This window comes from Lepidochelys olivacea (assembly GCF_965140295.1).
Source record: "Lepidochelys olivacea isolate rLepOli2 genome assembly, chromosome: 9".
In the NCBI taxonomy this organism is placed as follows: Eukaryota; Metazoa; Chordata; order Testudines; family Cheloniidae; genus Lepidochelys; species Lepidochelys olivacea.
In genome coordinates, this window is record NC_140419.1 from 56,506,530 (window position 1) to 56,519,090 (window position 12,561).

Consider the following 12,561-nt stretch of genomic DNA (forward strand, 5'->3'; position numbering starts at 1 on the left):
TCTCCCAGCGGGCCCTGCGCCCCTCTGGGCGGGGCCAGCCTTAGCAACCACCGCTCTCCCGCGCCCGGCTGCGGCGTGAGGTGAAACATGCGGGCCTGACCCGGCTCGGCCGCGCGGGGTGACGCTTCCTGGCCCGTACCGCTGGCCTTATGTGCCCGGGTCCTCCTGCGCCACGCTCAGTCTTGGTGCCGCGGGAGGCCGCGGCGGGCTCCTCGGGTCGGACCAAGGGGCTGGTTGTGGTCGCTCTTGCGACGGGCAGCCATGGGCGAGGGGCGGGTGGCCTGAGACCCGCGGCCTCTGCAGCCCCTGCTCGCTGTGAAGGGCGGGCGAAGCGTACCTGTGGGCTCCAGCCAGGGGACAACTGCAGCCTGGCCCCCGCGCACGCCACCCAAGGGCGGGTGCAGAGCCCAGCTTCGCCAGGTGCGACTGATAGCGCTCTCAGGGTTGAGTCTCGTCCTCCACCTCTGGGAGAGTGGTCCAGGGCTTGGCTTCGCTTATGGGATCAGCCCAGGGCTGTTTGGTGTCTGGTAAAACTCCACTGCGCTGTGTGCGCGAGGAGGGGGGGCTGAGGAGGGGCAAAGTGAGAGAAGAGACATACTGTATAGCAAAAAGAAAAGGAGTACTTGTGGGAGCTTAGAGACTAACCAATTTATTTGAGCATAAGCTTTCGTGAGTGAGCTGTAGCTCACAAAAGCTTATGCTCAAATAAATTGGTTAGTCTCTAAGCTCCCACAAGTACTCCTTTTCTTTTTGCGAATACAGACTAACACGGCTGTTGCTCTGAAACCTGTCATACTGTATAGCGTCCATCTAGATTTGAGGGGGAGAAAGGAGAGAAGAGGCAGAAATATAAGGCAGGGAGTGAGTGGAATGCAGGTTAGAGAGAGGTGGATAGGGTCATTGAAGAAAACTCAGGGAAGAGACACAGCATGACTGAATGTAATTTCTCCTCTTTCTTTCCCATGAAAGAAGGTAGAACAAAAAAGAGAGATGTAGTTGCATTAAAAAAATAAAGAGAAAGTTGCTTGACAATATAATGCAGCTGTTATTCAGTCCCTTTAAATTGAAGGGTATGGGGCTTTGGAGGGTGAGGCAATGCAGGTATTTTTCATTCTGGTTAGTAGACTTAGGCCATGTCTATACTACATAGTTTTGTCGACATAAGGCAGCTTACATTGACCTAGTTATGAAGGTGTACACACTGCAGTGCTCCTCCTGCCATTTTAACTTTTGTGTTACTCCAATATAATAAAACCACCTTGAGGAGAGGCATACAGTGTAGGGCAACTTAGAGCTACTCAGTGTCAGGTGCAACCTAAGCAATGCAGTGTTTACACTAAGTGTCCTCCAGGAGGTATCCTACATTGCCCATCCTGTGCACTCTGGATACCATTTTTAACTCCACTGCCATGCAGCCAAGTACACAAGTGAACATCCCTCCCCTATTAAAGCCCTGGAAAGTTTTGAATTTGTTCAGTATGGAGACCTCATATAGCATGCTGGCTCCATGCAGCAAACGTGTTCCTGTGTGGAGTCCATGGGAGGTGGTTGATTTCCTGGGTCTGTGGGGAGAGGAAGCTGTGTAGGCACAACTCCACTCCAGCTGCAAGAACTTGCTCAGGGCAGGGAGTAGAAGGGCTATGACAGGGACATGCAGCTGTGTGTGTAAAAATCTGAAGAGCTGCGGCAGGCATAGTAGAAGGTAAGGGAAAGGTGTGGAGCCACAGATATGCTGCTCCTACAAGGAGGAGGCTAGGGTTAGGATGGTGGTGAATAGCATCCCTGTGGAGCTCCTCTTATGTCTTCATAACGCACAGCTAAAATACTGAAGAACAGTGCAGGATCCATGCTTTCGGGCACAGATGGCTGGCTTGCAGGTTACCAGAGTGGTTGAAAAGCAGCTGGAAACCTAATAGGATGCCCATGGAATGATGAGATTGAGAAACCTGTAGTATCTGATGCTAAACCTGCTCCCGTGAGGCATTACAAACCCCAAACACCCTTTGGTCAGTTGCCCAGTGGGATAGCATCAGAGGGGTAGCCGAGTTAGTCTGGATCTGTAAAAGTGGCAGAGATTCCTGTGGCACTTTATATACTAACAGACGTGGGATAGTTAGTCATGGTGCACCGATCTCTGTATCGATGCAAGAGCTGCTACTGTGGACACGAGTTGCATAGTGTGGACATGCAACAGCAGTTCAAATACAGCAGTGGCTGTATGTCGATGTACCATAGGTTGACAACTTTGTAGTGTAGACATCGCCTTAGTCTTTGGGATAGTAGGTATCGGTTAGCCGACGGCCAAGGATGTTTGGTGAGGTGCCAGCTATGCCCGTTTATACCATCCGTGACTTTAACCGCAAGGACGCACTGTCCCTTTGCGGCGGGCAGCCCGGGCTAGGCTGACGGATGCCCCAAGGTCCTAACCACCCGTGACTTTAACTGCTAGAGCTCAGAGCTCCTTCGCAGCGGGCAGCCAGGATTGACTGACAGGTGCCCCAAGAGTTTGCCCCGTGGAGGCAGCACAACTCAACGCTAGGCTCTTAGTACTCTCACCTAATGGCCAGGCTTTAGAGCCAAAACGGCTGAGGTTCTTTAATTGTGTCGGCTGCTTTACAGTAAACCAGAGAAAACAAGTCAGGTTTATGCACAAATGGTTACCAAAATTTATTAAGCTAGATTCTAATCATGTGGTTACAAAATTGCTAGTGCCTACTTACTTAAATGTAGAGATGTTACACACACAAACAAGTTACAAAACTGAAGCCACAATCCCAAAGAAAGAAAACAAAGTATAGAGCTCTATTTCAAAATATGTGTACACTAAACATAGGAGATCAGGTGTGGGTGCTTCTTACCCTCCTTGCATCTCTCGATTCCAGCGGTGCCAAGCCAGGATCGGTCACTCAATTCCGTGGAAAGACGAATAAGGGACAAGGCGTAGGGACCCTCTTAGCTGCAGTAGCCTTGGGAGGCTGTCACTTATCTGACCAGCAGATAGATAGTGAAAAGCACTCAAAAATCATGGTGCTGTAGGTCCCCTACTTATACCTCTGTACTGCTTTATTCTCTTTCTCCTTTCTTATGCCAAATTGAGGCTGGTCTGTCTGGGTGACGCCAGCTTTCGCAAGAGTAGCTTACACTTGCAAGGGAGAGAAACAATAAGTGTCGACTACTGGACATTTCTTTTATCAGGGTAAATATTTTCCCACCTAGGATGTTGGTGTGTGTGCATCACGCTATTTAGTAGGGGCTAAGAGCCATGTCTGTCACAGGGCCTCTGCCTGCTGTGAGCTTAATCCTTGTATCTGTTGCCAGAGGCACATTGTAGCAGCACACCTGTGCTTTTCACAGCTTCAAGGGCTGTGCTGGAATATATGTTAAGTGCCCTGTTCCGGCTTCCTCCTGTGTTTCCAGCAATGCTGGTCTGGGGGGGGGGGGGCACCTCTCTGTATGGAAATTATATGGTGGGCCAGCTGGGGCAGGGGATTGGGTGCACGGGGAGGATGAGGGTTCTGGCTGGGAGTGCAGACTCTGAGGTGGGGCTAGGGATGATGGGTTTGGGGTGCAGGAGGGTGCTCCTGACTGGGATGGAGGGGTTTTTTTGGGCAGGAGGGGGCTCTTGGTTGGGGCAGGGGATTGGGGCACACGTGGGGGGGGGTGAGGCTCTGGCTTGGGGTGCAGACTCAGGTGGGGCTGGGTTCAGGATGGATAAAAATCAATTAGTTTTTTTTTAAAGAAAAATAAGAATTGGATTTTTTTTATTTAAATCAGATTTTTCTGATAAAATGCTTTTTGAGGGAAAGATAGTTTTAATTAAGATACATTATAGGTCAAAGATATCATCATATCATGGAATAGGGATTATGTATTCTAATTCTATAGTATGAGACAATATATTCATGTAACGTTTAAGACACATTTTTGTAAATGAGTTCCAATAGTTCATGGATTAGGGACCCAATCTTATGGGGTTCCAGGGGCTTCTGTATAGATTATTTAGGTTAATCTTTCTAGCTACCCAATGGGACTGAGTGCTCAGTCTAGAAGATACCATCAGAGATGCTTAGTTTTGCAGTTCTCAAACTCTGGATTTGTGTCTCCAGAGATAACATGCTTGTTAACAGCAAAAATGTTTTTTAAATAAATAAATAAGATTTAGGGATGAGAAATAACAGACTTCAACCCTATTGTCCCTCTGCAAATTTGTATACACAGAGTCAATCCCTTACCTCCCTCTAAAAGTGCAAAGTTTCAAAAAGTTCAGTGAATAGAAGATCATCGGGGGCGGAATAGATCTGGACAAGGAGAAGTCGTCTAGAGATAAATGTGAGAAGGGAGGGACAGGCAGTAGAAACAAACGTGAAACTGTTTGAGCAGCATATTCCAGAAGTCTTGAGGTCTTTCTGAGTGTAGCCTTCATCTATTTGAGAACTACCAAACCATTCCCTCACAGAAGGGAAAACCTGTAATGGCAACAAGCCGTAAAAGAGACCCAGTTTGGGAGTATTTTAATGAAGTTCTTCTACCTGTGGGTAAGACAGGCATGCTTGCAGAATGAAATGCAAAGGCCTGGTTGGCCAGATGAAACAACATCATGAGAAGTGTTCCTTCTCAGGAGGAAGCTGCGTTGAGGATGATGAAAGGAACATGTCTGAACATGCAGGATCTTCAGGTTGGTCAACTTTTTTTATTTCATACTACTTTCTTAAGGACTGCCTCTCTTCCTTCTGGACTATTCTTGAATTTTCATGTTTGAGCAAAAAATGTAGTTGTTACTCTATGGTACTAGCATTTTAGATGTAGTTGTGATAAAAAATAAATAGCTGAAATAGGCAGATCTTCCTTTTACAGTTTCACCTTTAAAGTAGTACTGAGTGTCAGTGAATGCAATGAGTAATACTAAATGAGTAGTATGGTGGTAATAATAATTAAATAACTGCATTGACTTATTTTGTTTAGAAGAATCCATCCTCAACGTACAGGATTCTGAAGACTATCCACCTTCAAGAATCACCATCATTTTCTATAGTTTCAGAGTTATCTGCCAATAATAATGTTTCAGTCACATCATGTATGTCACGTAGCCACGTATCACCTGTAGCAGAAAGAAAAAAAGAATCTCTATCATCTAGAAACAACCCATCCTGGACAACAATCCCTCACTTTCACCGGCCTTGGGAGGCAGGCCAGTCCTCGCCCACAGACAACCCGCCAACCTGAAGCATATTCTCACCAGCAACTACACACCGCACCATAGTAACTCTAACTCAGGAACCAATCCATGCAACAAACCTCAATACCAACTCTGCCCACATATTTACACCAGCGACACCATCACAGGACCTAACCAGATCATCACCAGTTCATTCACCGCACGTCCACCAATGTAATATATGCCATCAGTGCCCCTCTGCTATGTACATCGGCCAAACTGGACAGTCCCTACGTAAAAGGATAAATGGATACAAATCAGATGTTAGAAATGGCAATATACAAAAACTTGTAGAAGAACACTTCAATCTCCCTGGACACACAATAGCAGATTTAAAGGTGGCCATCCTGCAGCAAAAGAACTCCAGGACCAGACTTCAAAGGGAAACTGCTGAGCTTCAGTTCATTTGCAAATTTGACACCATCAGCTCAGGATTAAACAAAGACCATGAATGGCTAGCCAGCTACAAAAGCAGTTTCTCCTCCCTTGGTGTTCACATCTCAACTGCTAGAAGAGGGCCTCATCCTCCCTGATTGAACTAACCTCGTTATCTGTAGCCTGATTCTTGCTTGCATATTTATACCTGCCTCTGGACATTTCTACTACATGCATCTGACGAAGTGGGTATTCACCCACGAACGCTTATGCTCCAATAATTCCGTTAGCCTATAAGGTGCCACAGGACTCTTAGTCCGGATCTGTAAAAGCAGCAAACACGGCTACCCCTCTGATACTTGAAACCATAGATAAGTTTGTGATAAGAACCAACAGATTACAAAAAGAGGTAATTGATGAAAAAATTGCCCGGTTTGTTTATGCAACAAACTCTCGTTTCCGTATGATTGAGAACCTACACTTCATTAACATGGTTCAGTCATTAACAGTCCACCCAACAGAGCAGATGTTGCAGGAAAATTGCTGGATAAAGTGTATGAAAGAGAAATTGAGCAGTGTGCAAAAGGTCTAGAGGGTGAAATTGTTAACCTGAGTCTTGATGGGTGGAGCATTGTCCACAATGATCCTGTTCTATATGCTTGTGTGACAACAGAAGAAGGGAACGTCTTCCTTACAGAAACAGTTGATACAGCAGAATACTTACAAGAAGTAGCAGTAAAAGCTATAACAAACTGTGGAAAAAACAATTCAAATGTCTAGTATGCAGCTTGGTCACAGAAAATGCTGCAAATGTATCCAAGTTGAGAAGAAATTATTTTGAAGAGAGTCCCCAGCTAACAACATACGGTTGCAGTGCTCATTTGATGCACTAGCCAAATGACTACCAAAGACTTCAGTGTTCCAGAAATAAAGGCTAATGTTGAAATTGCAAAATACTTCTGTAACACCACTTTGCAGCAGTTGCTCTAAAAAAAGGTGGGAGGAACCAAGCTAACTCTCCCACAAGACATGCTGTGGACCTCAGTAGTGGACTGTTTTGAACGCTGTATCAAGCACTGGCCTAATCTGATGACAGTTTGTGAATAAAATCGTGAAAAAATAGATGGCACTGTCCCAGCCAAAGTTCTCAACATTGGGCTTAAGAGAAATGTTGAACACCTGCTGAGTACCCTGAAGCCGATTTCTGTAGCCTTGAACAAAATACAGGGAAATCGCAATTTTATTGCTGACGCTGTTGACATTTGGAAGGAACTGAATGAGATCTTAAAAAGGGAAATATGCAATGACCGTTCTTGTCCCATTCATTCTTTTTTTAAAGCTTGTAATTTAACTCTGTCTCCAGCTCATTTTCTTGCAAATATTCTCAATACTCAGTACCAGGGTCAAACATTAACTGCTGAAGAAGAGGAGTTAGCTATGACATGGACATCCAGCAATCATCCCTCCATAATGCCAACTATAATAAACTTCAGAGCTAAGGGTGAACCATTCAAGAAATATATATTTTCTGATGATGTTTTAAAGAAGTCATACCGGAGAACTCGTGGAAGTCACTGAAGCACTTGGATTCAGAGACTGTTGAAGTGGTGATCTCACTTTTAACAGCAGTAGCTTCTTCTACCAGTGTAGAAAGAATATTTTCTTCCTTTTGGACTAATTCATTCCAAATTGAGAAGTCATTTGGGACCTGAAAAAGCAGGAAAGCTTGTTTTTGTTTTTTTTCTCTTCCAGCTTATGAACAAACAGGAAAATGAAGGTGAAGATGACTGAGTTAGCTGCAGAAGCCAATATTTTAAGTTTCTCATGTTGAGCTTGCTGACATAGTCTATTTAATTTTTTTAAATATATTTCATTTAACTATTTTAGTTTAAAAACAATTTTAACAAAAACCCAACATGATTTTAAAAAACATGCATGTTTAAATTCAAAAATGCATATGCTTGTTTTGTTAAAATATTATGTTTGCTGTTGAGAGAAAAATCCAGAATACATAATGTTGTTTTAGTTAAATAAAACAATTTTTAAATGTCTGTCTGGTGATGTTCTCCTCCTAATACAGCATGACAAGAAACTCCTCCAAATATTAATGATAGTTTACCTCCCAATGACTTCATAAATATCTGCTTCAGTTACCTTTTGGTAAATGAAATAACCAAACATTCATTTTCTGATATAGCTGTAAAACTAATTTGAAAAGTTTTTCAAAATAAATCACTTTAAAAATGTATAGTGTACCTTCTAAAAATGAATTCTACATGTATCTGAGTTGTGAAGAATATGTATTAACGTTATAACAACCAACAAAAATGCACTTTTATGTAGAAATCCATGATTAAATAGTTTTCCTGACTAGTGATTTAAATCAAATCCATCCTGGCTGGGGATGAGGGGTTTGGGGTGCAGGAGGGTGCTTCAGGCTGGGATCAAAGGGTTTGGAGGGCAGTCGGGGCTGGGGCAGGAGGTTGTGGTGCATGGGTGCACTCAGGATCCAGGTGGCGCTTACCTGAAGCAGCTCCTGGAAACAGTGGCCCGTCTCCCCTCCGCCTCTCACGTGGGGGTGGGGCCACGCTGCTCTGCATGCTGCCCTGTCCGCAGGCACTGTGCAGTGGCCATGGTTCTCGGCCAATGGGAGCTACAGAGCCTGCACTTGGGGCAGGGGCAGTGTGCAGAGCCCCCTGGCTGCCCTTGTTTCTGGGAGCTGCGCAGAGCTGAGCAAGGCAAGCTCCCTGGCTGGAGCACCGGAGCAGGGAAAGCTCCCAACCCCGCCCTGCAGCAGGAGCTCAAGGGCCAGATTAAAAGGTCCAATGGGCTGGATGCAGCCTGTGGGCCGTGGTTTGCCCACCCCGTGTTAGCATTATCCTATTAGAATTAATGTCCATTTGGAATTTTGGGCATAATAATGTCCTCAAAATGTCATCTGTTTTGATTCTCTTCAAATTGTGGATGTTTGGGTTGGTAAAAGGGATGCTAAATGTTTAAATGTATGGAAAATATGCATGTAAGTCCTAAGCTTTTTTTTATCTGGCACTAATATACCATAGTGTTAGATAACCTAGAATGGTCCTACTTGGCCTTTAAATCTAAGGTATCTAGCCTGACCTGCATAACACAGGCCAGATCACCTCACCTAATTTCTACATGAAGCCCATAACTCCTGCTTCAGCTATAACATCTTTTAGAAAGATATCTAGTCTTAGCTTAAAGACGGCAATCCACCACATTCCTAGGTAAATTGTGCCAATGGCTAATTTATCCTCACTTTAAAATGTGCCTTATTTCTAGTTTGACTTGTCTAGCATCATCTTTCAATCACTGGATCTTGTTTTGCCTTTTTCTGTTAAATTAGGGAGCTGACTCCTATCAGAAATCTCTTGTGCATGTACCTGTAGACTGTGATAGGTTGCCTCTGAACCTTCTCTTTGATAAACTAAATAGATTAAGCTTTCAGACTGAAATACCTGAGATCTCTTTGCAGTAACAGCTGTTATATCCTGGAGCAGTGCATTTAGAAACTACTGTTGTCATAGACAGAGGGGTTCACAATTCCATTCTGTGTGTGAATCACCCATTCGTGACCGGCCTGGGTACTTTAATCATATTGTTACTGTTTTCTGATGGGTTTCAGGGACCGAAGTACTAAAAGGAGGATCTTTGCTTTTTGATGATCTCCCACCATCCAGCAGCTCCGGTAAGGGAATATAACCTTCTCCCACATGCCTGACCTTTCCCTGCTTACAGATGCTTCCCCACTTTTTCTACAGTGGCTTGTCTAAAACCTGTTTTTCAGTTAGACTGGTCACTAAATCAGTCTTCATGGCTAGGGATTTACATTTTTAGCTAAGAGGCTGGGAAATGTTTTAAATGAGCACACTATTTCATCTTCTGCAAGAGAGGATAGAGAATAAAGACACTTTTGTGGGGAGGAGGAGGAATGATTTTTGTCAGCTTTTTTCCCAGATGATAATCTTTTTGTGTCTCCCTCTACTTCCATTAGTTAAGCTGTTCAATTCTTTTCTATTCTTTGTTTCTTTCTAGTCCTTTTGGATTTTGTGCATTCCCCTTTTGTAGTGATTCATAAAGTAAAACTATTTCCCCTTGTTTATTCCACCCCCCCACCCCCCACTGTGCCTCAGATGTTCTTGCCAACTGCTGGAAATGGCCCATCTGTTTTCCCCCCCCCCCCTTGCTGGTAATAGCTCACCTTAAGTGATCACTCTGGTTACTGTGTGTATGGTAACACCCATTGTTTCATGTTCTCTATGTGTATAAATCTCCCCACTGTATTTTCCACTGAATGCATCCGATGAAGTGAGCTGTAGCTCATGAAAGCTTATGCTCAAATTTGTTAGTCTCTAAAGTGCCACAAGTACTCCTTTTCTTTTTATTAACTTGGTGCTCTGTAGGGCCAGATTCTGCCCATCTTACTCATGTTGAGCATACTTGATTATACATACAATCCTACTGATTTTATGTGCATAAAGGGTGGCAGAGTTCAACCCTTAGTCCTTTTTTCCATCTTTTATGGCAAATATTAGTTTTGATACCACTTTTTATAGGAGTTCAGAACTATTTTAATAACTTATTCATATAATTATCAGTATGATTTTGTATTGTGCACCCTTGTGAAATATATTGGTGATTTACTAGAAGTCATTAAATCCACTTTACTGGGTGTGTATTTTGTCAAGAAAAATAAATGTTTAAATTAGGTCTTTCTGATGTAAACGTATCCCAGACAGGTTTCAGAGTAACAGCCGTGTTAGTCTGTATTCGCAAAAAGAAAAGGAGTACTTGTGGCACCTTAGAGACTAACCAATTTATTTGAGCGTGAGCTTTCGTGAGCTACAGCTCACTTCATCGGATGCATACCGTGGAAACTGCAGAAGACATTATATACACACAGAGACCATGAAACAATACCTCCTCCTGCCCCACTGTCCTGCTGGTAGTAGCTTATCTAAAGTGATCATCAAGTTGGGCCATTTCCAGCACAAATCCAGGTTTTCTCACCCTCCACCCCCCCACACACAAACTTACTCTCCTGCTGGTAATAGCCCATCCAAAGTGACCACTCTCTTCACAATGTGTATGATAATCAAGGTAGGCCATTTCCTGCACAAATCCAGGTTCTCTCACTCCCTCACCCCCCTCCAAAAACCACACACACAAACTCACTCTCCTGCTGGTAATAGATAATATATCCCAGACAGGATTTGAACTCAAGGCCAACTGCTTCCTTAAGTGCATATGCATTTCAGGTGTTCTGATAAGTCGCCAGAGGGATACTCCTGGGGGAATTCTGTGCATGTGCAGACATGCAGAATTCATCTGTCTCGCATTGTTTTTATGTGGGAATACACAAAACACATTTTGCCTAAGAAGTGCTGCCATTCTGCCTTTTGTCCACCAGAGTCTGCTGTGGTGCCAGAACAGCCAGCTGTGTTCGTGCTAGCTGTTCTAGTGCCACAGTGGCCTCTGGTGGGCAAAAGGCTCACAATTGCAGCATTTCTTAGGTAAAATGTATTTTATGCGGGGAAAATACAAAATTCTATGTCCAATGCTGCAGAATTCCCCCAGGAGTAGAGTTTATCACAGCACCCTGCCTGCAGAGCCAGATTAGGACAGAGTGGGACACACAAGGCTGCTGGCAGGGTCACAGACTGGGGTTCAGTATGGCTAGTGGAGCGGGGGATGACAGACTGGAGCATGGGCTAGTAGGGTGACAGCATTGAGCCTGGGGATGCGGGAGGGGGGCTGCAGAAACCCAGGGGGATGAGGGGTGGAGGGACAGGGGCAGATGTGCCTGACTGAATGGGAGGGTCAGCCAGGGTCTGCATGGGGGAGGATTTCCAACACCCTAACAATCCCTCTTCTCTTCCCCCCCCAAAGAAAAACCTCACACCCAACACCCTTCAGATTCACTCCTAGGCTCCTTCCCTCTCCCTCAGCTCTTCCATTACCCCTGCCTCCCCCATGCCTGTGCGCTGCTTCTGACAGGTGCGGGAAATACAGTTCTGTACTGTAATTTTAAATGAATTACACAATTCTCTATTAATATACATTGTAAGGAATATGTCAAAAAAAATTACCAGAATCTTTTTGTCTGTATTCATAGAATATCAGGGTTGGAAGGGATCTCAGGAGGACATCTAGTCCAATGCCCTACTCAAAGCAGGACCAATCCCCAATTTTTGCCCCAGATCCCTAAATGGTCCCCTTAAGGATTGAACTCACAACCCTCGGTTTAGCAGGCCAATGCTCAAACCACTGAGCTATCCATCCCCCATACTTGCTGACAGATATTTTGAAATTACAAAAATAATTGTAACTGGCATGATTATATTGTTTTGACAGAATATGGAGAATTTTGCAGAATTGTTACTTTTTGGTGCAGAATTCCCTCAGGAATAAGAGGGAGCCCAGATAAGCTGTATTGGTCATTGTTTTGTTAGTTCAACAGTAAGAGGAAAAGACTCCCTTTTTAGCTATATATTCTTTTCTTCCCTGTTAAAATGACTGTTTGTTTGTGGGAAATCTGCACAGAAATATAGCCTGAGGTCTGACCTACTTCAAACAATTCGCTAAAGTTCATTTCCAGTTCAAATATATATTGTAATGTTTTTCCACCCTCCAACTTAGTTAGGCCCCAATTCTGCGAAGACTTAAACCTCACTAACATTGACTTTATGGGACTACTCATGAGGTGTAATCGGACTAGTCACATTCCTTAAAGTTAAGCATGTGTAAGCTTGGCAGGAGTGGGCCTTAACCACTATAATGATTCTTTCAACTCCATATCATACTCGCGTAGGTAAAAAGAAATATCTCTACAAGAAACCCCCTTTCTGTTTTTGAAGTTAACCAATAATCCGTTCAGGCTGAACAGTTTTAAGGAAATATCTCCAACTTGAAAAATCCCGTTTCTGCCTAAAGAGTTGTTTGTTACTTGT

General features: G+C 44.0%; 1 protein-coding gene across 4 annotated transcripts in view; it reads left to right on the forward strand.

Annotated features, from left to right (window-relative positions):
* The window catches only part of ILKAP (ILK associated serine/threonine phosphatase), a 57,785-nt gene that overhangs the window by 198 nt on the left and 45,026 nt on the right, over positions 1 to 12,561 (forward strand). The window contains exons 2-3 of one of the 4 annotated variants that reach the window (XM_084638489.1): positions 4,541 to 4,675; positions 9,237 to 9,299. In XM_084638489.1, the coding sequence (XP_084494615.1) occupies positions 4,541 to 4,675; positions 9,237 to 9,299 (198 nt within the window). Of the gene's footprint in view, positions 1 to 90; positions 421 to 4,540; positions 4,676 to 9,236; positions 9,300 to 12,561 lie in introns of those variants that run through there. The other 3 variants (XM_084638487.1, XM_084638486.1, XM_084638488.1) reach the window with 3 other exon arrangements.